We start from the raw sequence: 26,626 nt of genomic DNA, 5'->3' as shown, positions 1-26,626 counted from the left end.
TGGCATAACCTTCAAAACCCCAAGATCACCTTCATTCCCCCAAGAAGGCATCAGAGAAGGACTTCCATTAAGTATTCTAGCATACTCATCATGAAATACTCTATACTACAATCATGTATATTATGTAGACAGGGGTGTCAAACTCAAACAGACACAGATACCAATTAACGTTATCTCAGTTGTATTATATTTTAATTAATTTTGTTAAATATTTCCCAATTACATTTTAATCTGGTTTGGGCTGCACTTGAATATCACAGGCCTCTTGAGCCTAGCAAGCTATGAGTTTAATACCTCAGATGTAGAGGAAAAGAAGCTAGACTTTTAAGTAAGAAGAGACCTGGGTTTGGATTCTGCCTCATGTTTACTAGTTGTATGACCACACGCATGTTACATAAGCACTAAATTCAGCTACAGTTCCCTCATCTTTAAAATAAGAACAGAACTTGTAACAATTTCCTCTCAGGGCCTTTTATGAGGCTCAAATGAGGTAATTTATGCAAATTATTTTATCAGCAATTATCTCTGCACTTTCTGATCTATCGCTCTCATAAGACACTATCTGATACAGTGGAATGAACCCTGGATTTGGACCCAGGAGACCCTGGTTCAAAACCTGGTTTTCCTTACTGCTAATGTGACTTCAGAGGGTCACAAACCTTTCAGAGATTTGGTTTCCTCATCTGTAAAATAAAAGGCTTGGCTTCGAGGATCTCTAAGAGCCCATTCCAGCTCTAATGCTCTAATGACTCTAAGAAGCAGGGCTGACAGGGCCAAGACTGTCTTAGCCAGACTTCTTGTTTACCTCCAGTGTCTAACACCGTGCCTTGAGTCAAGCAGACTCCTGAGTGCTTACTGAGTTTGAAATGCTGGTTTAAAAGAATCATTCATTATTTTGTAGAGTCACACCTCAATGTACGTCATTCAGAAGATATTTGCTAATAATCTTGGTGAAAATTCCACTAAATCGGTGCTTATGTTTTTATTTCTGTATGAGCTTTAAAAGTAAAATGGCCCACATTAAAATAAAAAGGATTTGTACAAATAAAACTAATGTAGCCAAGATTAGACAGAATGCAGAAAAGTGGGGGAAAAATTTATAGACAATTTCTTAGATAAAGGTCTCATATCTCAAATATATAAATCATTCCCTAATTGATAAATGATCAAAGGATATGAACAGAAAGTTTTTGGATAAAGAAATTAAAGCTAACTATAGTCATAAAAAAAATGCTCTAAATCATTATTGACTAGAGAAATGCCAATGAAAACAACCTTGAGATTTCATCTCACATCTATCAGATTGGTTAAAATGACAGAAGGGGAAAATAACAAATGCTGGAGGGAGTATGGAAAAAGTGGGACACTAAACTGGTGGTGGAATTGTGAACTGATCCAACCATTTTGGAGAGCAATCTGCCCAAAGAGTCATAAAGCTGTGTATACCCTTTGACCCAACAATACCCACTATCCAGGTCTGTTTCCCAAGGTGATCAGAACCTGTACGTTCTAAAATATTTATAGCAGCTCTCTCTGTGGTGTCAAAACACTGAAAATTGAGGGGATGCCCATGAATTGAGGAATGGTATATTGTGGTATATGATTGTGATGGAATGCTACTGCACTTTAAGAAATGATAAGCAGGTTGATTTTAGGAAAACATGGAAAGACTTGTACGAAATAATGAAGAGTGAAATGAGCAGAACCAAGAGAACGTTGAATACAGTAACAGCAAAATTGTTCGAAGAATAATTGTGAATGACTAAGCTATTCTGAGTATTATAAATATTCACATCAACTACAGAGAACCTATGAAGGAAGATGCTCCAGAGAAAGAAAAGACTGATAAATGGAAGTATGCATAGTATGGTGTGCTTGTGTGTGTGCGTGGGGGGGGGTTGTGTATCTATCTATATACATATATACATACAGATACATACATACACATATCTATCTATAGGTTGATAGATATATCTGTGTCAAATGGAGGCCTTCTCTAGTGTGGGGTAGAGAGGGAGGGAGACAGTTCAGAACTTAAAAAGGTAAAAAAAAAAAAAGAAATTAATAAAACGGCCAGTCCCTTCAACCGCTCTCACCTTGGCTGCATGATAAGTACTAGCTTCAAGTAAGTCTTCTCTTTCGGCTTCCTTGGCAAGCAGATTAAAGCGACTTAACATTGCAGCCTTACACAGACGACTCGCCATTGACATACCACTTTTGAAGGGCGAACTAAAGTGGAGGAGAAATAAACATCTGCTCCATGACTAATCGAAATATTAAATTAACTCTACTAGCATTTACTGACATATTTCAACACATATTCAATAACTGTGGCTGAGGCAATGAAAACACTCAATAAGACACTTGAAAACATTTCATGGTTGCTGCAGCATTGCTGAGACAAAGACTCTTACGGGAAAATTTATACCACTATTTTTTGGGGGGAGTTGAGGCAATTGGGGTTAAGTGACTTGCCCAGAGTCACACTGCTAGTAAGTGTTATATGTCTGAGGCCACATTTGAACTCAGGTCTTCATGACTCCAGGGCCAGTGCTCTATCCACTGCACCACACAGCTGCCCCATCCCACTATTCCAAGTCCTTTCCTGGGCCTGTTTCTTTTTAGCATAATAATATATCAAACACATATATATATATATATATATATATATATATATATATATATATATATATATATGTATCAGAGAAACCTACATAAAACCAGTCTGCCCTTCATAATAAAAACTCTTAGGATTGTTTGAATCCCACCTCAGCCTGCCTCCTCCATTACCAGGAGGGAGTGTGGCTGAGCCAGGAAGAAACCCTTTCTAGAGCCCCAAAGGTTCACTCCATCCAGCTGATCTGTTTCCTGTGAGGAAGGAGTAAAGGTGAATGAAAAAACCACCCAGGTTCTGGAAGTGCAGAATTCTTGTTTTGTTTTCCTTGCTATCCTACATGCCTGCAGTGTATCTTGGGGCCAAGTCCTCCACTAGCATCCCCAAGGAGTCAGCCCCAGGCAAGGGAGTACAGAAGCATTCCTTCATCACTGAACATGGCAGCCTTAGGTGCCAGGAAAGGGCTCCGGCAAGGTAGAAGGCTCCTTTTAACATACGTGCATGGAGCCACGGAGAAAAGCACAAGAGAGAAGCAAATACTTGGATGGCTAAGTACCTGTCAATATGATCTCATGACAGAGGTCGTAGTTGAAGGCTGAAGAGAGGGTTCCAACTGTGGATTCCCTGGAGAGGAGGGAACTTCCTCCATCAACACATATTAGGAACTCACCTAAAAGCCACAAACTTAGGAAGTGGCCAGTGGCATTGAAAAGTTAAGTCACTTGGCCAGGGTCCGTTTTCCGGACTCTAAGGCCACCTCCACCCACCACACCACACTGTTTCTCAAATGGCATGTGCAATTTCAAAATGAGATAGCAGGACTAGGAGGGTAAAGATCTAGAGGTGAAAGAGGGTTTATAATCTAATCCAGCTAGGCAGTGAGTGGATGAGGAAGAGGCTGGGGGAAGGACTGAGTTCAAACTATGCATCAAACACTGGGCCCTGGACAAGTTCTGTGACACTAAGCCTCTGCTCAGATGAGATAAGATATGCAAGGAGCTCCACAAAGCTTACAATTCTACAGAAATGCTCGTTATGATTATTGATCCAACTCCTCTTTTCATTGAAGAGATGTTGCCTGAGGTAAAATGGCTTGGCCCAAAGGTCACAGAGCTCCTGAGCTGGGTGGAACTCCCTGTCTCATTTATTAGGGGCACCTAGAGAAATATAACTTTAGAAGAGAAGAAACTCAAAGCAAAAACAGACTCAATGTCACTAAGTCCTAAGAGACTGGGATAGGAAAAACAAAGCTGCCCTTGGAAAGCCTGGGGTCCAGGCCAGGCTGGGGTCCATGTCAGTGAGCTTTGCAATGTCCCCAAAGGGTGGACTACAAAGTACTATGGGAACTCACAGGCTCATGGGGCTTCCAATCTCAGCAGAAGTAATTTTCTATCCACAGTTTTGTGAGGTAACCAGTAACAAACACGGAAGCCAAGGGTTAGATGGGAAGCAACTTGTCCAGGGACACTATAGTAAGAAATAGCAAGCCAGGTATCCCCATTCCCAGTCTGGGGACTCTTCCATTACATCCTGCAGCCTCTACAGAAGGCAATGGGAGCAAGTGGGGCATTTAGGAAAACAGCCCTCACCCTCTCCCTCCCCCCAACCAGTTACAAGGGGCACTGGAAAGGAATGTCCTCTAGCAGCCCTCTTAAAAGAGAAAAATAATTTGGTGTCCTTGGAGTCCTAGAAGTCTACCAGAAGATATATCTATAATGAGGCAGCGCATCTGCAAAGACTGTAAGTAACCCAATCGACGTCCCTGGGTTCATCCCTCCATCCTGCTGTCAAGGCCAGGCCAGGTTCTGCATTCAAGACCCTGACTGACCACTGTTCCACTGTGTGAAGTTCAAAGGACCCAAGATTCATTACTGGGCACTTCTCAGCTAAGCACAGTACTTCTGAAAAGAAATGCTCAGAGAAGAAGTAGCTAGAAGATGGCAGCACCAACATTCTCACTCATCACCCTGGAGGAGGGCAGGGGCAGCATGGCCTCAGAATCAGGAGACTGGGATACAAATCCTGCCTCCACCCTCATTAGCTGTGGGAGCAAAGGCAAGTCACTTCATCTCTCTGTGAGCTGGGGACCTGCCCCTCAGGGATGCTGGGAGGGCCACATGAGACAGAGGATAAAAAATGCTTTGCAGGCCTTCATATGCTACAGAGATTTCAACTACGATGATTGTAAAAGATGCTTGTTGATCAAAATTCCATACTCATCAATGGAATGCTACAGAAGCTTCATAATTACAAGAGAATATTTGGGTTACAGAAGACAGGAATATCTGAAGCTTCCTTTGTGTGATTTAAGCAGGGGGAGGGCAAGGGAGGATCCCTACCTGGAGGAGGAATAGATAACAGAGGGAAAAGACTGGTGAAAGTTCCACAGGCTTTTAACCCTGTGAAACTTGCTATTTTCTACAATGGCACATCCAGCCTAGAGAAATGGCTTGATTTGAGGCAAAACAATGATTTCAGCTTAAGCTGCTTTTGCAAAGACATTTACATTTCAAAGACTCTAACTGAGCACCACCTCAGAACCATCTCTAGCTTCACACATTTCTAAAGCAGCTTCAATTCAGTCAGTCAAGACCTTATTAAAGTGCTCACTATGGGCCAGGGACTGGGCTAAGTGCTGAGGTTACAAAGAAAGTTGTAAAAATAAGTCCGGACCCTCAGGCCCTCAAGAAGCTAACATTCTATTTTCAGAAACAACTGATATTCTCATGGACTTCTAAAGCCTTCTGCTTTCTGCCTGGATGGTTTTATATGAGGTAACCTGCATGTAACACTTCACTCTAAAAGAAATCCTACAAGCAAAAACACACTGTGTTTTTCAGAGTGCACAGCATCATCTAACAGGAAATAAAGCTCTATACTTAACTTAGTACATGCTATAGAACATTTTCATTTGAATGTAGTCCTAAAACTACTGGTTGTTGTTTTGGAAGAGAAAATAGTACTTCTTCATATATATATATATATATAATATACCACTTTCTAATAATGTAGGTAGATTTTTAAGATGATACTATACATCTAGTGTTAATGATACAGAATAGCCACATTTCAGAAATAAAACGCCCCAAGGGACACTAACTTTTTAACTTTGGAGGTTTTGGAGTGGTAGGAGATTACTAAGAAAAAGCATATAGATATTTCACTATTTATAATCTATGATTCTCCACACACAAAACTTGCAATAGGAATTCAAAATCAACTTTCTTGGCTTAATATATAACTTTTGGTAGAAATTAAAGATTCTCACCTTTCCGTGATTTTTCCATTTATTCCATCTACGATTTCCAAAGAAATGTCCCCTTGCGCCCAATTGAGACTCAGGGATTTATACTCCAAGTCTGTCAGAAGCGGATATACAGATGGTACTAAGCTAACGTTAGGTCTATTGACCAAATAAAACATAGGAAGCTTGGAAGTAAGGACATCGTCAACACGTTGCTTTATAGCTATTTCTAATCCTCTAGTATGACTGCAGCTTCCATCCCCTAGAAAGGAAAAAAAAAAACTGTACACAAAGGAATGGGGCAAGCAACCAGCAAGCAACAAGCATTTAAGCACCTCTCTAGGCCAGGCACGGTGCTAGGCACAGAGGGTACACAAAGACAACCGTGAAATAGGCCCTACCCTCCAGAAGCATCCATTCGGATGAGGAAACAACATGGAACCCCTAGAAGCATATACACAGCACGTACCAAATGGAGACAAGGGCGTCTTGGAGGGAAGGTTCCAGGCACAAGGTGGTGTTTACGCTACTTCAGGGATTCTAAGAAGCCTGAAGGCTTTCCTAGGACTTCTGCAGGCCCCAAGCTCTAACTTGGCAGACAGAACAATTAGGAGAGTTTAGGGCACCTAGGTACACGAACTGGTTTTTTGTTTTGTTTTGTTCTGTTTTACCATCAGTCTTGGTAACTGCACTTCAGCAGAACTAGTTTCCTTTGCAATCCCCAGTGGAGCAATTTTGCTCCACTGCACCGAAAAGGAGCGTGTAGACTCCACCAAGATTGCCAAATAGTTCCATGACCCAAAAAAGACCAAGAACTGCTTACTCAGTACACAAACTCTCACGTAAGCTCTGGTGAGTGAGGGCCTAATGTAGACAAGAAACCAACTCTGAGAGATCACATTACAGGAGGTCCCGAGTGCCCATGAAAGACTCCACAGCCACTATCTTGGAGAAGCCAGATGGGGGTGGGCTCTGCCAAGCTGGAGAGCTCCTCAGATATGTGAGGCAAAGGACTGCATCTGGACCTTGGGGCTATGATGAAGAGGGATGAATGGCAAACAGGCTGAGGACAGAATCAGAGAAAGGGCAAAAGGTGGAGAGGGTGGGCATTGCACAGAACATCCTTAGCTCTGGCTCCCAATACTGCTACATGCTAATATCCCAATGCAGCCATGACTGTATTCTGATGGGTATCCCTTCCAATGACACAGGGCAAAGCCCAACCACTTTCTGGGCTCCTGTCCATGAATTCAGCACAGGAGGCCCAGAAGCATGCCAACAGCCTTCTGCAGGCTGCCTTCACAACAAACAGGCCCCAAAGGAGCATCAGCCATTTTTTGCTCTCACTGCTTGGCCAAGCTCTCATTTTTTTTCACTTTTTTCCAAGCATATATGTCTCTGATGAAACCCACGTAATCCCCATTGGTGACATGTGGAAGTTTGCTCATGCTCACTACATATCTCTCTTGCTCCCTGGGCAATGCCCAGCTATGATGCCCAGCCATACCCATAACATTACTAGAAGAATAGTGTTGTTACAGAGATGGGCTTTTGTTTCCGAGAAAAGTCTATAGCCTTCACAAGCACAACAATTCTAATTTCCAAATGCCTAGGGACAAATGCATCAGAAACCCCGATGCTCTATCATCCTTTGTCTGGATTTCACATCTAATACCTTCCTACCCCAAATCAGGTCAAAAAACAAGTATAAAGCTTAAAAAATCATCAACACAAAACAAAACACCTTTTTCCAGAAGTACAGAATGGGAGCCCCCAAGTGTATAATGTGGGTACTACATTCGCCAATGTTTCTGGCTTGATTATGAAAAGAGTGAGACATGTGAAAAGAGAAGACAATCTCATCGTGGTCCTCTCTGGCCAACCGACGTCGGGAGCCTCACGTTCACTTCTGAGTGGCTTATTTCATGTGGAGGCCCTGACAAACTACCACGTGACCATGAGGAGAAAACACAAGAAATGAGAAGAGCATGGGGTGTCAGGCCTGGCAAGGAAGATCTGGCCAAAGTAGAATGCGGTAACTTGTTTCAAATACCTAAAACACAGTTATGTAGGAACAGATTTGTTCTCTGTTATAACAGAAGGTAGCAATGGATCAGAGTTACCAGGAGCCAGATTCCGGCTCAATTTAAGGAATACAGTAGCATGTCAGCTCCTTGAGAACAGGAATTGTCTGTTTTTGTCTCTATATCCCCAGCACCTATGTACAGTACAATCACACTTCATACAATTTTTAAAATTAAATTGGGAGCTCTCACCAAGATGACAGCACATTCCTTTCAATTCTGCATCAGTAGCATTAATAGATATCTATACTACATTAGTATAAAACACCTCATACGTTGGTTCAAACAACCTAGAACTTTTCACAAAGCAATTTTTCCAGAGAGGAGAGAAAAGTGGGAATGCAAGCACGGGCTTTCATCAAATGCTTCTGCATCCTCTGTTCCTGGCCACCAAGAGCAGCAACATGATAACCCAAACTAACCATACCCAGTCCCATTCTTACCAACTGCAAAGGGCTGAGTCACTATTAAAGGCTCATTAGAACATCTAGAATTCATTAACATCAATGCAATACATAAGCATCACTACGGAGAAAGAGAGCTATCGTCAAAGAGCAAACATCCCTCTCCATACCCAGAAAAGTCATGTCCTTTAACTGGCTGTATCTCAAAATGTATTAGAAACCAAGGAGAAACAACAAGAATTTTAACAAATAAAACTTGAGGGAAGTCAAATAGCCAGCAACAAGAATACACTTTTGAAAAGCTATCATTATTAAATAATTACTCTTTATTTAATAAAAAACCAAAAATGGCAAGAAAATCAAGTACCATCTTTACACACGGGGCAGATTTATCGGGGGGGAAAAATTTCTTACAGAAGTTTTGTGTAAAATAAATAAAACTCAAAGACATCAAGAAGGGCATCTAATGGTAGTGAAACTGCCTGTATAAATGAAAAGAAATGGCCCCATCAAGATCAAACCCTGCAACAAGAAGGGTTGTGGCTCTCCCTCCAACAACAAGAAGACAGAGAGGAGAGAGGGCAGGGGAGAGACAAAGAGAAAAGAGGAGAGAGAAAGGAAGCGACAGACGGGAACGGAGAATGCACTTCCACATTCCCTGGGAAGTCAGCCTATGCTAGATCCTTTCTGAGAAAGTGGGAATGATGGCATCTCTTTGGGGGAGGGGGGAATGTTCACTCTAATATTCTCCAGGATCCAAAGAACCAAGAAACAAAGCCACAACTTGTGCTGCTGCACGGCTCCTTTTATGTTCCAAGTAATCTCAATAAATTAAATCACAAAGGCCAATCACAGAACTAAATACAGAAGAATCCAATTAGAAGACCTTAAATGATCCAAGGGAAGGAGGGCTTCACTTAAACCCTGACAACTACATTTTACTTTAAGAACATTCCTCAGGAATTCATTTCTTCAGCAATCTGCTCTAATGTCTAATGACTATTACACTACTTCCTAGGACGCAGCCTAGGTATCTTCTTTTTGAAGTCAAACATTTTTCTCTTGTTCTGCCCTCCGCAGAGCTGGGAATCTGCAGCTCACCTCCTGGTACCTTTTCAGAGTGCTAAAGCCCTCTCTAGCTTCAAATTTAATCTGTTTCAAGGAAGCATTCATTCTTCTCCCTTCCAAAAGAAAGGGAGACTGAGAAAAGATAATGAAATGCAGCCCTTCCTCTTGGCAGAGAGACGGAAAACAAGGGAGGCAGAATGTTTCCCACACTGCCAAAGCCAGTCCCTGGATCACTTGTCTACGCTTACCTGGTTTTCCTCAGTTACAAAAGAAGGCAGGGGGGAGAATATTTAGAAAAGATTGTGTTGTAAAAAAACAAAAGGCATCTACTTAACTTTTTTTTAAAGAAAGAAACAAAAACACGAAACAGTTTGAACAAAAGCGGAAACTCAAAACATGATATATATGGCCAGCTACTGTAAATTACATATTATTAATTGGACTAAGGTCTTCTGGCTTGGGCCTCCTAACTCAGAGGCAGCGAGGCATCAGAGGCTACATTATTGTTTCATACATGCTGCACGCACCCAAGACTTACACCACTAAACTCACTGCACTGCTCTTCACACAGTAAATACCTCACCAGGATTTGCAGAACCTTAATTGGTCACGTTCTAGATTGCTTTTGGGCTCATCAGAAGGCCTTCAAGCCATATGCTTACCCACAAGGATACTGTTGATGTAAATGGGCTGGATAAAGTGGCTGAGCAGGGCTCCCTGTACCCCGAGCACCTCCCATCTGGTCAGTTTGTCACTGGAGGACATGCTGCTCACTCGATTACCCATTTCTGCAGGGGAGTAAACTGTGAGGTAAATCTTGCCTTCCACCGCCACGTGGAGACTCAGCTCCTCATTAGCTTCAAATGCAGATAACGAATGAGGATTGAGGCGTCTAAAAAGAGGACAGCAAGGGAGTTACTTTGAAAGCCTGTGCCCCAAAACAAGAGATCCACGTTTAACATTTTAAAGAGAAGAGAAAAAGGAAACAGTCGGTCAGGATTCAGAGCGGAACCTGCTATGGAATGGACCAAGCTTCACTCCTCCTCTGCCCTGACTCCTTTTACCACCATGACCTCCCCACATGGACGAGTGGCCTCAAGATTTCTAAGACTGTCCTCACGGCCACCCCATGAGGGATGGAGGCAGTGGGGGAGCAGGACCGAGGTGGGGAGGGAGGCTGCAGTTCAGAGGCTTTCCTCCTCACTCAAGTTAACACCAAGGCATGAAGAGGGAACACGTCAGAAACCACAGGTGCTCAACTTGGAAGGCAGAAGCACCGGGTCTGAGCCTTGCCTCCATCACTGAGGCCCCGTCTCTGAGCCTCACTCTCATCCTAAGTAAAATGAGGATGATATTTACCTTAGAGGGCTGGTGAGCACCAAATGAAATGTCCTTCTTGTCACTTATTATTATTATTATTATTCAGGCCAAGACAGCATGTTACAGTTGCCTGTCTGTCTTTGAAATCAGTGATGACAATGGATGAAAACCACAAAGCCTGGGAGGATGAAGCTCTTGACCCCTCACAGCACCCAAAAAGGAGGAGTCAGGCTCCATCCAGTCAGAGTGCTCCAAACAAGGAATTTCCATGAACACCTTACTGAAAACCATCAAGCATAATCACTTTCCTGACCAAACCACATTGCCCGGGGGCGGGGGGGGGGGAGAAGAGGAGGAGGAAGCAAAAACAAGGAAAAAAGAAAAAAGGGAAAAGAAAAATTGGAAACTAGTCCAGAAATGCAGTTCTACTTGCCACAACCACAGAAAAAGTGCAGAACTCTCTCTGCTCTGTCACATTCCCACGTAATGCAGGAAACCCAATTTACTTCCACGTCAGGGTTCTCATCCAGAGAACCCGTCACTGCCTCTGGCTGTGACAACAGCTACTGGGCAGATAGCACTCAGACAGTTTACAAGGGTCTTGAACCTCCCACAAACCTAATGAGGCATGCAGCTAGTGATATAATCCTCATCTGGCAGGAGAAACTGGTTCTCCAGGGGATTACATGACTTGCCCAAGTGTCACACAACTACAGGATTCAAACCCAGGCTCAGCCTCTACCATTGTCATTATCCATGATGCCTCAAACACAGACTCAAACGTGCGTAGTTAGTGTGACTCCAGACTTAGAAAGTGCACTGCAGATGTATCTTTTATTAAAATTGGTATTTGTATACAGTCTGATTCCATGACAAGTCATTCCTAATTTGTCTAATTCCCATAGATCACTTAATGGGAATAATATTTAAAGTAATGAGTAATATTAGAAGAAACAAGGGTAGTTAGCCACATTCTTCTCAGTGTATCTCTCGATAACACAACACACAGGATACAGCTGTGAACCTCTCCCCTTTCTCATTAGACAGACTGAGCCACACCAGTTACCTCCTGAGCCTTTACTATCGTGAAGGCTACAGGAACCTGCCGCCCTCCCTAGGCTTGGCTGTGACCACAACAGGAAGCACAGTGCCCTCAGCTGCTCGGGCAGGGAGCTGTTTGCAACCTACAACATGAGGTCCTTGGTGCAACGAGAAGCGGAACAGGGCATTTCCGTTATTTTGGTAGTAGTAAAATAGCAGTAGCAAGAACAGTAGCGATCCCAGAGGAAGGGATGAGGGACCAGTTTCTGGAGAGCAGGTGGGGAAGAAAGAAGTTAGAGCTGCTACAGCTCACAAGTCATCAACTCTGTCTGAGAAGGAGAGACAGGGGTTACTTTGGGGTATCTGAGGGGAGGAACTCTCAGTTACTAAAACAATTCTTTCTAAAATACGTGGTCATTTTTTTTATAAACACCTGAAAAATACTTACAGTTGTGACTTAATTTGAGCAGATCCTTTTGGCAACTGGTTCAAATACAAATAAATGTTGATATTCTGCTTTAAAGTGAGGAAATTGGAAGCTGGTTCAGTACAAAATATTGACTTATCCATCATAGCAGGGTTTTTGCTATAGAAGAGCAGAAGCTGTCTATAGAAGTACCTGAAATAAAGCAGGGAAACCTGTCCAAGGACTCAGTGTGTGCAGGAGGTGTGTGTGTGAGGCCCAGCCTCTTGAGTCTGGCATTCAAAGTCATCCACAATCTGGTACTATCTGACCTGACTGCTCACCGTCATGCTGACTCCAGATATGTATCTGCCGCCCCCTCCCACCTTCAATAGCTCTAGGGTGAAATCCCAAGACCAGGATGAAGGCTCCTTCCATGAAGCTCACACCCAGGCAGAACTGGACTTTCCCTTCTCAGATCTCCCAAAGCACTGTGTAATTATTTCATTCTGTCCACATGGGATATCCCAGGCCCTTGCTAGACTCCTAAGGTCCACAAGGCAGGTGCCATGGCTCACTTATCTGTGCATCTGCCCCAAATCCAGCATAGCACCCAGTCCAGATGGCTCATTTGTCTCCCAACCTGCTCCCTTCTCCACATGAAATCCCCTTCCCCTGTTTGCACCACATCAGTTTTCTCCTCTGCCCACCACTGCCTTCTTCTAAAAATGGCCTTTCTTAGGGCATAGGGCATGCTCCTTTTTCCCTGTCCCGCTCTGCCTGGCAGAGCCGGGGGTCTGCCTCTCTCCTCTGCTGCCAGAGGCCACAAAGGTCTTTCTCCTGCAACACAGGCAGATGTCCATGAGGGCACAGGCAGGCAGACTGCCCTGGAAAGAGCAGCCTCTACCATGCTCAATATGTCAGACTCAGGCACCATCATCATGAGGAGGCAGATCTATAGTTGCAATATGACCCCTCCAAAAATCACTTTTACTGGGAAAATATTCTGAAAGGCACTAACAGCTAAATGAGAAGGCAAACTAATACATGCTTAGAATGGAAAATAACTCGGTAGAATAAACTGATTTTAATGAATGTGTCACATCTGGTCTTCAACCAAAAGGGACAAGTGTAAAATGAAGTGTCAAACTATTTAAAAAAGAAAAATAGCTCAAAAACAGGCAATGACTCAAAGAGCGTCAAAACAAAAAACAAGCAAAACAACCTCCTCCTTGCCCAATTAGTTGTTTTAAATGACTATAATGCCCCCTCCACCACGGCAGTCTCAAGGTGGCCCCCCAAGTAACAGGAAAGGCCCACTGAAGCAAGAAAGACAATCAGTCTAACTCCTGCTGCTGCCTCCCAGCCCAGCCTACACTACAGACCACAAGCATTCACCCACGGCAGGCTGGCCCCACACACAGCCCAGACACCAAAGCTCATCCCCTTGTGGCCTCACCTGAGCAGAGAGCGCCTGGCAGTAACCACAGCATGGGTATCATGAAGCACACGCCCATCTAGTTTGATGCACTGGCTGTAATTGTAGTCACCCGTGCCCACGGCTACAACTTCATGCTGTCCAGCTGAAAAGGGACACGTTAACAACAGAAGCTCGTTTTTTTCCCTTCTCTCTTCCCTTACATTTAGATCAAATACTTTAAGGATCCATGATTTTGAATGCCCATATACATTTAAAATGCGTCAAATAAAGGAGCCAAAAAAGAGGGGAGAGTAGCAAACCTTGAGAACCCAGCTTTCATGGCATCGTCAATCTAACTAAAAGGCAGCACTGGAGTGAGAACAGATGATAAGCATCATCATTACCACTACTAGTGATTATAGCAAAAAGCCCACATTCTGGAGGACTTTAAGGTTTGCAAAGCATTTTATTTATATACATTCCTGCATTTGAGCCTCACAACTACTCTAGGAGGTAGGTATTTATTAGTACCTCCATTTAATAGATGAGGGAAATTATGGCAGTGGTGACTTGTCCAAGGTCACCCACAATAAGTGTCTGAGGCAAGACTGGAAAGCAGGTCTTCCTGTTGCCAAATCCAGCATTCTGCTGAAAGAGGTAGAGTTATCATCTCCTCCATCCCAAGAAGCCTTTTTTCTTGGCCCTTTAGGCCATCCTTACTTCCGCTAACTAACTCCTCAAACAGTATTTACACTCACTGCTTCCATTTCCTCTCCACCTTCATCTTCTTTATCATTCACCATTTACCACACTTCTCCCTATCGGCACCAGACTGTAACCTATCAAAAACCAGCTCCTCAACATTCTCTGGCTTCCTAGTCATAACACATCACACACACGCCCTCCTCTGCAGAGCCTACATGCATAATCTGTGCAACTCGACACACAAGGCTCTGTGCTGGGTGTGGGATTTTGTTTTTTCAAACCAGAACAAAATTCCAGTATGGTGGCCCTTTGACAGCCCAAAAGCTGGGGCCCCAAAGGCCAAAATGACAGGAGCTCACGTTCTACTAGAGAGCTGCCAGCACCTGGTTCCTCTCACCTTAACTTGACTTTTTACCACTTCCAAATGCACAATCAGCTCTTCGAGACCTCACTGTCCTTACAACAGGGCTTTTCCTTGATACTACTCTCTCCCTTTTCAAATAATGTCTTTTCTTCCCCTGACTATGCAAAAACCTTACTGTATTTTTCTTCGTTTTCTTTTAAGACTGAGTCTCCCTACCTTGCCCAGGCTGGATCCCATTACTGACTGGCACAGGAGCTTCTGATCTGGGCTGACACACTCCTCTCAGGCAACATGGGGGCTCCTCATACTAATGCCCAGATTTCAAGCAAATGCTTCCTCAGCTTATTAACCCACTGCAGCTAAGGACCCCCCAGCTCAAGAAACCCTCCAGCCTCAGCCTCTCCAGCAGCTGGGATCACAGGTGTTTACCACTACATTTGGCCCCAGGAGTCTCTCAAGGCCAAACTGGAATTAGCTTCTCTGTTAAGCCTTCCCTATGGTCCTTCTCTGAATCTCAAACACTATTTAAGTTGGTACCACGTAATTTAGCAATTAACTGCCTGCTAGTGTTTCACATGGTATCTCGTCTCCATAAAGCTCTCTGAGCACAGGAAGCAAGTCCGATACATCCATCTCTGTAAATATTCCCACAGACCTATTCTGCATTCCAATACTTCATTATTTCTGGGGCTCATCTATTTCTAGGAGACTTAATGAAACCAAAATGAACAAATGAAAAGAAGTGAACAAAACTGGCGTTAGAGGAGTCACGAAAAGGGCCACAAGATCTCCCAACAAAGCTGGAGACCATTCAAGTCAAGGCAGACATTCCCACCTTTCAGGAATTTTTCCTCTCTCAGTTTAAAATGAGGAAAACAGGATTATTATAAGACAGTTTTGCATTTTCCCATGAGACCAGCTGATCAGCTCTATACCTCAACTCAATACCTGTGGGCCCTTCAGTCTTATAGTCCTTGGAACACCTAAGACTTGCCACATTATTTCATGGCCTATTTTTGGTTCCATCGGACTGTGGCTCCCCCTGCCCCTTACTGCCCCTTTCCTTCCCACTATTGCTGACTTGACAGTAGTAGCGATGGCAGCAATGCTGGGGGGGCAGGGGGGGCGGTAACTGCAAATCCTACTGTCACCACACGGACCGATCTGCAGGACAGAGAGTTAAAGGGTGCTAAGTACCTTTGTGGGGCAGAGGCCAGGATTTATCTGTCTGCCAACATATCTGAACTACAGTTCAGTCTACGACTTAATTAGGCAGAACAAGACATGATGCTTTCCATCTTTCCCTTTAAATCCTCATCCTCCAATCCAACTTACCTCTTTCAATTACAAAAGCAGCCAGTGAGCTGCTACAATTCCAATACTCCAAATGCTTGGCAATTAGACAATTAAAGGTATCCTTAATTGCCTCCGAGATCTCTGCATGCTGGATATGCCTTCCTTCTAGGAAGAAAACATCAAAAACAACATAAACTGGCCCCAGTTTGGGGATCTTCAGCCTCCATTTTGTTTACGCTTTATCATGAACAAACTCTGATCTGGGCTCTAGGACAAGAGCAGCATTCGCTTCACTTATGAGCTTTAACGAACACTCCACTTGTAGCTAATGATACCAGGCAAACCCCACGTCAGTGATGAAAAAGACATTACAATGTGTAACCTTTCATCATTAAATTGGTATCACTAAAGGAGGACAACATCTGAGGCTGGCGTTCCACACCTGCCTTAGGAAAACCTTCAACTGTAACCAGCACGGAACTTTCGCACTACGGAGCAATGCCGACGCCGGAATGCTAATTTACACAACTGGGAAGAGAATCAACCCGATAACACAGATCTAGAAGGCGTCACATAAGGGCTTCAAATTCATAGCTCCCTAAAGCTCCTAAAAGGCCCGGATTCCTGCTCCCATGTCTACAGGTATGCAGAAAGAGCTTAGCGCTTTCCTTCGTCCAGTCCTCAGTAACGTCCAACGGTGTCACACGGGCTCAGAAGGGACCCCTGCACACCCAGGGCCGTGTCCTGCTCAGCCCCGACATCCGAGGCTTCCTTCAGGAGACAAGCAGCAAGTGCAGGAAAGCCCACTTTGTGGCACTCCCCCATACAATGCCACTTTGCAGGAAAGTGGCCCAAGCAAAAGTCTGGGGTGGGGAGCCCCACTTATATCATTCTCCTGGTTGGGTAGCAATTTGAAGGAAAAATAATTCCTGATAAACTGGAATAATCAGGAATCAAATCCAATACCAAGCTGGAAAAATAAACAAGGTTGTCTAGAAAATGCACCGGACCAAGTCCTGATGAGGAAATTCAAGGAAAAAAAATTACAGTGAGTCCTCTTTCCAGTCCAGGTCAGCACAGGGAGACAGACAGGTGTCTGGATCCTAAAGAATGGGACGCGCCAGAAGCGCATCAAGCAGAGCCTTCCGGCACAAGATCAAAGCTGCACGCCAGGCCAAGAAGCGCTCTCAGACCCACAAGGGAAGAACCAGTGCCGACTAACATCGCCCACCTCCAAGCCACACATCCAGGGTAGACTGGATGGGCCTAAATTATCGAAAAGAAACAAGATAGTTCAAGGGGGACAGACTGGGGGAAGCACTGCATATTAAGGAAACCTGCCCAGAAGGTGAAATCCAAGGACCTGAATCATAATAGACGGCATGCGCATGAAGGTCGTGAAGGTCGCTGGAGGAAAAACACAAGTGATTTTGTGAAGAGTATACTGGAGTTTACCTCCAGCACAGAAAGAGGAGAGAGCTGAAGGCTTTGGGAGAAAGAACCCAAGCACAGCAAAGACACAGGGTACAGCGGTAAAGAGAGACTTCACGCATCCAGGAGTCTGCTGCAGCTTTTTCTCTTAGCTAAAAACAGAGCAGCTAATAGCTTGGCATGCCTTAGTAATCATTTCATCCCTCAAAAGACAAAGGCACTAACAAGGGGAAGCTCGATCATAGACAGGATTTCCAACACCGTGGAGTAACTGCACAGCGAGGGGGCACAATGGATAGAGCTCTGGGCCTGGAGTCAGGAAGACCTAAGTTCAAATCTGGCCTCAAACACTAATCGTGTGACCTTGGGCAAGTGACTTCACTGCTGTTTGCCTCAGTTTCCTCATCTGTAAAATCAGAATAATAACTGCACCTACTCCCCAGGGTTCTTGTGAAAATCAAACTGGACCACTGTAAAACACTTAGCCCAGTACCTGGCACGTAGTAAGCGCCATATAAATGTTAGCTATTAGCTACGTTAGCTACAACTGGTTGCCGGGGGGGGGGGGGATGATGGGAACTCTGGAAAGAAGTTGGTGAAGGAGAAGAAACATGAGATATCATCTGACTAGATTTTGGGAAAATACATTTCAAAGGCAGCAGAGCAAAGAGAGGTGGAATCCCATGGAACTAAACTGCCTCCATGAAGCCAGTCCAAGAGGCACGGGAGATGCTCAATTGGAATATTCTAAGGACAAAAATAAAGGGAGATCATTCTAATGAGGAGAAAAACGTAACGTGTCTAAAGGGGGAGATGCAGAGGCACAGGAAGATTCACCAAACGATTCAGATGTTTAAAAGAAACGTACTGAAGATGGCAGCCAGGACAAGCGATGGAGGACAAGTGTGAGCACAAGGCACAGTCCTGTAAAAACAACACCAGGCATGCTGATGTTCAGAACGCATCAAGGCTGGGGAGCAGAGAGGATGATGATAACAGCAACGATAATGATAATGTTTTCAGCTGCAAGGCTTTTATCGCAGAGACTTGGAAGAGGGGCCTGCAGACGACAGAGAGAAGCCGAGGTGCTCAGCTCTTATTCTGCTCTGGGAAGGAGAGAGAACAACCAACAAGGCATTCCTACTGTGCAGAGGTGGTGACGGGGCCTCTTACAGCCCGATGGTTCCAGTTCTCTGGGCCACATCCTCAGGGTCTGAGAGAACAGGCAGCCCCTGCAGAGGTAAGAAGAAGATCATGGGAAATGGGAGAGGAGATGCAGAGGTGGAGAAGGGTGGGGGTCCCATTGTCCAAAAGGAGAACAAACTGCAAACAACAGGTCTGTGATCTTGTCTAGAATGGGAGTGACCACAAAGACGAGTGACCAAACACCTAGAGAAGAGTCGATTGCAAAGAGCCCACATGGCTTCATAAAGAACACGAAATGCCAGAGTAACCTCTTTTCCATTCTGACAGGATTACTTAACTAGTCAATGAAAGGGATGTAGTTTACTTAAAATTTTAGCAAAGCTTTTGATAAAAATAACTCATGATATTCCTGTGGAAAAAACAGAAACGTGCAATAGATGATAGAACCAGAACTGGGGGGACGGACACTCAAAATACATTTGTCAATAGTTCATGATCAATGTGGCGGGAGTGCAACGGCTCAGGGACAAGTGCTTGGCCCTGTGCTATTTAACATTTTAACAATGTCTTGGATAAAGGCCTGGATATGCTCATCAATTCTGCAGATGACACAAAGCTCAAACAGCCAGCTGACCCACAGAACCATTGCGTCCGGATCCAAAAAGGACTGTGACAAGCAGGCACGTTGGGCTGAATTTAATATGATGAAATTTAAGAGAAATAAATGTAAAGTTAAACTTGAGTACAAAAAATCAATTACCCAAATGCAAGATGGAAAGACAAGGGATTGATAGCAAGTAATTCCTCAAAAGATCCGAGGGTTTTAGTGGGCTCCAAGGTTATGACAAGTCAGCAGCATGAGGTGACAGTCAAAAAAGCTAATGGGATCCTGGGCTGCATTAATGGGACTAGCCTTCAGGAATAAGGAAGTAAGAGTCCCTTTGCACTCGGCCATTGTCAGACCTCATCTGAAGAATCCAATTCAATTCTGGACACCACAGCTAAAGAGCGACAGGGACAAGCTACAAAGTGGCCAAAGGAATCAGGAACAGCGAGAAGCCTAAGTCTACATCACATGAAGACCAATGGAAGGAAATGGAGGTGTTTAGCCTGGGGAAGAGAAGACTGAGGGGAGACATGATAGCTGTCTTCTAGCACTTAAATGACTCATATGGAGGATGGAATAGACTTGTTCAGTTTGGCTCAAGAAGGAGGAACCAGGGGGAACAGGCACAGGTTACAAATGGATCAATTTAGGCCAGATGACAAGAAACATCTCCTAACAATGAGAACTGCCCCCAAGTGGAATGGCTTGTATCGAGAGGGAATGAGCTCCTCCTTCTTCAAAGCCTTCAAGCAGAGGCTACACAGCCACTTGTCAGGTGTGATACAAGGAAGGTTCCCTTCCTCTCTGTGTTGGATTAAACTGAGGGATCGAGACTCAACTCCAGATTTCTCTGGTACAGAGACTGTCTAGATGGGGAAATTCCCTCTACTAATGCAGGCTGCCACCTTCTCTGAAACCGAGAATGTCAGAAAGCTGCCTAGAGCACAGAGAGCAAGCAAAGTGGCTTACTCAGAGACACCCAGCCACTACATGTTGGACGGCAGATTCGAATCCAAGTCTTCCAGGCTCCAAAGAGCTTGCTTGCTCACTCCCATGCATTCCTCCCTGTCCCCCCTTCTCCAAACTAAGAAAAATTGAAAGGAGAAATACCATTTTAAAAATAACAAAATGTAATAAATATTTAGGAGCAAGCTTACCAAGGCAGATGAAACACTCATATATATGCAACTAGAAAAGAAATTTTGTGGAAATAAAGAACTAGATATGCATAAATGGGTCACATAAATGTATGTTCAGATAATAACACAAGCCAAATTATCTACACATTTCACGCTATATCAAAATTCTAATGGGTTCCACTTCATAGAGAAAATAATAATAAAATATGAGAGAATGAAACATCTAAAATATCAAAAGAAATCACGAAAAAAGGTTAAGTTGAAAAAGGGTTCAGGCATTGTTGAATCTCAAGTTACAGTATAAAGCAATAATTATTAAAATTAAATGCTACTAGATAAAAAATAGAAAAGTCAAATAGCGGAAGAGAAAAGATTTACAACCAAATGTATTTAGTAGTCTTATATTCAATATATCCCAAAATACAAATGACTGGGAAAGGAATTTATTAATCAATAAAGCTTCTTGGAAAATATTGCAATTTTTCTTTTAAAGAGCAGAATATTAAAGACTATAATCTCTGGTCTTTTAAGTCTAGAATCTTAAACCGGATAGCATAAATTCCTAAAAGAGCAACAGTACAAATGTAAAAGTCATACTATTAAAAAGGAGGATAACAGAAGATTGTGTCTTTCAGAAATATGGATAGGAGAAAAATTCCTAACCAGTCTGAATAGAGAAACAAAAAGCTTTTGCAAAACTAAAAGTGATACAGCTAGAGTAAGAAAGAAAGCTAGAAAGAAAGAGGGGAGAGATCTTTGGATTAAATATCTCTAATAAAAGACAGCCATCCAAAAATAAAAAACACACTGAAAAATGTATGAGTCATTCTGTTGCAATCTAGGGGTGTGGGGAACCCTGAAATGCAAGGGAAAATGGCTTGGTCTGCCTTGAAAGAATTCAACCACTCAAGCCTTCTTTCAGTCAGAGACAAGGTTTATTGTGTTGCCAATAGAGGCTGGCAGGATTTTAAGAATCTGAGCAATTACAGCCTTTGACCTCCAGCAATGGCACTTCTAGGGCTGTATCCCAAAGAGATCATAAAAATGGAAAAAGGATCCACATGTACAAAAATATTTATAGCAGCTCTTTCTGTGGTGGCAAAGAACTGGAAATTGAGGGGATGCCCATGCATTGGGGAATGGCTGAACAAGTTGTGGTACATGCATGTAATGGAATACTATTGTGCTATAAGAAATGATGAGCAGGAGGACTTCAGAAAAACCTGGAAAGACTTGTATGAACTGATGCTGAGTGAAGTGAGCAGAAGCAGAAGACTGTTGTACACAGTAACAGCCACACTGTGCAATGACTAACTTGGATAAACAGTCCTTCTCAGCAATGCAAGGATCTAAGACATCTTCAAGTCTCATGATGGAAAATGCTATCCACATCCAAAGAAAAAACTACGGAGTTTGAATGCAGATCAAAGTATACTATTTGCTCCTTTTTTTTCTTCTGTTTTGTTCTGTTTCCTCTTTCTTGTGGTTCCTTCTATTGGTTCTAATTCTTCCTTACAACATGACGAATGTGAAAATATGTTTAACAGGAATGTGTATGTAGAGCCTACATCAGATTGTGGGAGGGAGATGGGGAAGGAGGGGTAGAAAAATTTTAAATTCAAAAGCTTATAGAAGTGATTGTTAATAAATCTAAATAATTTTTAAAAAATCTAACACCAAAAACAAAAGGAATCTGAGCAATTTAATGAAATTAATGAATTAAAACAATTTATGGGGGGAAGATGAACACTTTTCTACAGAAAGACAATAAAGATCTGGATGGGATTAAGAAGCCTGGGGTGAAGCCAAGTACAGACAATAAGGGCCACAATGAAAGGGCAGTTAAAAGAATTATACTGGGATGGGATGGGTGCCTCAGGCAAACGCCAGAAATTTGGTTCAGGAGCTTTGGGGTCCAGGTCCCAAAGACATGGTCTTTTCCTTTTAGGGGTCCAGTGCGAATCCCATATCCATCAATTCTGTGACAAAAATCGCCAGAGTATGAAGTAACAGTTTTCCAACAGTTCTCTAAAGAAATGATCACAGTCACTTAAAAAGATGTGTTTATAAGCCCTGCCCAAAAAGCAGGAGGTTAAAAGCCTGGCTCTGGCAAAATGCTCCAATTCAGGAGTTAAAGCTGGAAAGATGAATAAACCAAAAGATGCCAACCATCATAAAGACTCAGTGCAAGGACTTCTGGGTCAAGCAAGATGGAACACCAGATATTTTCTCTGTTCCTCATGATCTTTCAAACCTCCATAAAAAAAGGAATTCTAAGCCAGGAATAAAGCAATTTCAGCAGTCTCCACAATCCAAGACACCAAGAACCCAAATAAGGTAAAAACTCAACAAACAGCAGAGAGGGTTAATGCCTAACTTCACCACTAAACACCCCCTCCCCTCCACCACACTCCCTTATAGTGAAGCTGCACAGACTGACCCATGGCTCCTGCACCAGACTCTACACCCATCCCTCAGTCTCTCTCAGAGACCTGGAGAATCAAACAGCAAAAATATGCTCAGGCTACAAGGTTAGCAAGGAGTGGCAGCATTCTGTAGAGCTGGGCATGAGAACTGAGGAACTGAGAGTAGTGGAGCAGGATACATGAGGGGGTGGAGGGAGGGAGGTCTTGTGGCATTCCACTAAGTCTGGGGGAAAGAGCCTATATCAAAGGAGAGGGGGTAAGAAACTGAGTATGGGGGGAAATAAAGAAAAAAGGCTGAAACTATCAAAGATCTCAGGAAGAAGAAAGCTCATTTAAAGACCTTGAAAAATCGAGAGATAAAACAACAGGAAAGACATTAATAACAGAAAGGAAAATGTCCTCCAAATCAAATAAAAGAATTCAGGCATCTACAAATAAATACTGCAAGACAAAGGAAAATGAATCAATACCTGATGATACAGAGAACACTGCTGATTTCAAGGAAGAACATGGAAGCATAAGACTGTTCCAGAATGGATAGAAAAAAGTACAGAGAGCAAAGTGTTTTCAACTATCAAAATACATTGAAGGAGAAGAAAGGATGGGGGGTTCTACTTGATTACTTGGCTGAGAGGGAAAATAATAAATAATTAGATAAAAGCAAACAAGAAAAAGGAACCATTAAAAGCAAAATTCCCAATAACAAACACAATGGGAGGTTTAAGGATGCAGGGAAGAAAGCAGTAGGAATAGATTAAGCTAAAATAACTGAAGAAGCTGAATGCTATGTTTGCAGGGGAAGAAGGAAAAATTTTAATTTGGAAAAAAATATTACAGACAAATGGATATTAGAAATCACCTCATAAATCTAATAACTTTAAAGGTGAATGGATTAAAAATCAAGAGTGATGAATGGGATAAGGAAAAAAACCCCTCACAATCTGCTGCTTAACAAGAAGCACATTTTAAAAACAAACATATACACCAAATACAAATGAGGGGCTGGGAAAAACTGACTACGCACAGAGTCAATCCAGTATAACGAGATTTACAATCATCCTGTCAGACAAAGCAAAAGCAAACATTCAAAATAGAAAATGAGATAAACAAGGAAACTACTTTATGCTCAAGGGAACCACAGACAATAAACCAATTCACTATTAGACTTAAATGCTCCAAATACTTTAGCATCTGAATTCACAAATGAACCATTCAGCTAGCTACAAGAAGACATACCAAGTAACACAATAGTAGCAGGAAATGTCAACGTCCCTCTCTGTTTTGGATAAGTCTAACTGAAATTTATAAACAAAAAGGAAAATAGAGAACTGAACAAAAGAACTAGAGCTAAGGAACAGACTGCTAAGGTATTTCCATATATACATAATGATACATTTATGCACATACAAACTCTCTCAGCATTACATAGAACCTTTATAAAAACTGCCCAAGTGTTAGATAGCACAGAAATATTGCAAACAAATGGAAAAAGGGAGAAACAGGATGTACATCAATATATTTCTATACATAAAATTTTATACTTATATACATACATATACATTCATATAAATAGAGTGGGTCAAAGAACAAATCATAAAAACAATTATAAAGATTTAAACAACATACCAAAATTTCTAGGGTAGCTAAAGTAATGCTTAGAATAAAACTCATATCCCTGAAAACATCCTTCATCAAAAAAGAAAAGGAGAGGACTGACGGATTCATATATTCAAAGAATCAGAAAGCCAACAAATAAACAAATCTAAAATAAGAGGAGCTATTAAAAATTAGATGAGAAATGAAGCGAAAAAACCCTATAGAAATGATAAATAAAACTAAAAACTATTTTAAAGATATAGAATTGATAAAACTTTAGCCAATCTGATTAAGAGGGCAGAAAAACAAATTAACAAATTATAAAAGCACCAAAGTGATCACAACAAAACCAGAATAAAAACAACCAAAACATATTCTTACATTCAATGCTTACAAAAGTGAGAACACCAAAAAAATAGAGATCAAAAATACGTCAAATATCCAAACTGATAGAGGACCAGATCTTAAATAACCCCAATCTCAGAAAAGTAAATAGATCTAGCTGTAAAGAAAGCACCCCCTCCCAGTCCTGATGGATTTGCAGAATTTTATATAACTTTTAGGAACAAGTAGTACCATACTACACAAATCCTCCTCAAAGAATCAAAACTATCCACCCTAAGCCAAAAGCCAACATAATATATGACAAAGAAGAATTAGCCACATCACACACACACACACACACACACGGATATCCCTTTTCCACATTTCTATTAGACACAGCATCAAAAATGTTAACAGTTGCACTGAGATAGGAACTACATTAGAAGCAATAATAATCAAGAGGTCAAATTAATATTTGAAGATGATAATGATATATCCAGCCAAAACCAACTATCTCATAATGAAAAACTGAGACAATACCCAAGTTCAACAATGTTGCAACCACAAGCTTAACTGAAAGAAATCATTCCCATTATTACCAACTGGTTGAGTTCTTTGACTTCTTTCTCCAGGCCCAAGCTCCCTCAGGTCTACAATGAGAGGCTTAGACTAGAAAGCTCTGAAGCCCCAGATGTCTTAACTACATGGTTAAACTCTCAAAATGGCTCAGGTAAGTTATGAGCCTGGAAGGGCTCACAAGGCGTCCCAGAGCCTAAGTGTCAGCCTGTAGTCAGTTACTAATTCTATTCATCAACAAACACTGTGATGGACACTGTGGGGATTATAAACCTCCCAGGCTCCCTTCAAGTCCCATCAAATCTCACCTTCTAGAGCACAGGTTCCCAAACTTATTTGGCCTACCACCTCCTTTAAAAAAAAAAAATTACTCAGTGCCCCCCTGGAAATCTACTTTCTTTAACCCTTTTTTAATGTTTTTTTTTAAATTTGCATCATTTCAAAAAAATATAAAATATTTGACACATCATAAATTTAATAACAATTTATTGTAAATTTGTGGGGGGGTTTTCCTGCACTGAAATTTTGATGACACAATACTGTGTCATGTAACCGCATAGTATCATATTGCAAACAAGTCATTACACACACATATTCCTGCCAATACATGCTGGACTTCCTGACAACATGCATGACATGTTTGCCTGCCAATACTTGCTTGTTAAGACCTGTCAGCAGACCTTGATCAGTTATAATTTGCATTTTATGTGTTTATTTGGAAAATAACGTAATCACTAGGATTTTAACTGTCATACAACAGATGAAACATGCAGAGTTTTTCAAATTTTTATTATCTTCTTTCTTTATGCTTCCACATCCCCTTATTTTTATGCAACGCCCCCCAACTGCACCCAAGGCTATTACTACTCCCTGGATTGTTCCAGCACCCCCCAGGAGGCAGTAACGCCTACTCTGGGGACCTATTTCTAGAGAAAGTCATTCCCCAACCCCTCTTAATTCCAGTGCCTTCCCTCTGTCAGCTATTTCCTATATATCTTGTACATAGCTTATTTGTACATATTTGTTTGCTTGTTTTCTCCCCCATTATTACACTGTCAGCTCCTTGAGGGCAGGTGCTGTCTTTTGCCTCTTTCTGTACCCCTAGAGTTTAGCACAGTGCCTGGCACGTAACAGTCATTTAATAAATGTTTACTGGTTGACTGAAATAAAGTAGGGTGTCTTCAAATAAGAAGGGGAGTTTAGTGTCCAGAAAGGGGGACATGACAGACAAATAATTCTAAAGCCATGATAAGCATATGAGAAATGCAAACAATGCTGAAGTTCAATGCAGAAAGGAAGACAAGGGAAAAGAGGTTCAGCGAACACTTCTTGGAAGGGATGAGTCCTCACCACTCAAAGTTCTTGATACTGGGAAGCAGTTCAATATCAGAAATTCACCTGGTTTTCTCTTTCAGAAA

The 26,626-nt window shown here is 42.3% G+C and overlaps 1 protein-coding gene across 1 annotated transcript in view; it reads right to left on the bottom strand.

The window, feature by feature from the left end:
* Nucleotides 1–26,626, bottom strand: part of ADAD1 (adenosine deaminase domain containing 1) — a 52,117-nt gene that overhangs the window by 10,341 nt on the left and 15,150 nt on the right. Inside the window, exons 5-10 of the mRNA XM_021008263.2 lie at nucleotides 16,003–16,128; nucleotides 13,638–13,761; nucleotides 12,224–12,394; nucleotides 10,077–10,306; nucleotides 5,883–6,120; nucleotides 2,097–2,229 (exon numbers count right to left, since the gene is read on the bottom strand). Of these exons, the coding sequence (XP_020863922.1) occupies nucleotides 2,097–2,229; nucleotides 5,883–6,120; nucleotides 10,077–10,306; nucleotides 12,224–12,394; nucleotides 13,638–13,761; nucleotides 16,003–16,128 (1,022 nt within the window). The remainder of the gene's footprint in view (nucleotides 1–2,096; nucleotides 2,230–5,882; nucleotides 6,121–10,076; nucleotides 10,307–12,223; nucleotides 12,395–13,637; nucleotides 13,762–16,002; nucleotides 16,129–26,626) is intronic.

Source organism: Phascolarctos cinereus, unplaced genomic scaffold (assembly GCF_003287225.1).
Source record: "Phascolarctos cinereus isolate Bilbo 61053 unplaced genomic scaffold, phaCin_HiC Scaffold_9;HRSCAF=440, whole genome shotgun sequence".
Lineage (NCBI taxonomy): Eukaryota > Metazoa > Chordata > Mammalia > Diprotodontia > Phascolarctidae > Phascolarctos > Phascolarctos cinereus.
The sequence above is the reverse complement of the archived record's forward strand: the minus strand, read 5'-3'. Positions and strand labels throughout refer to the sequence as shown.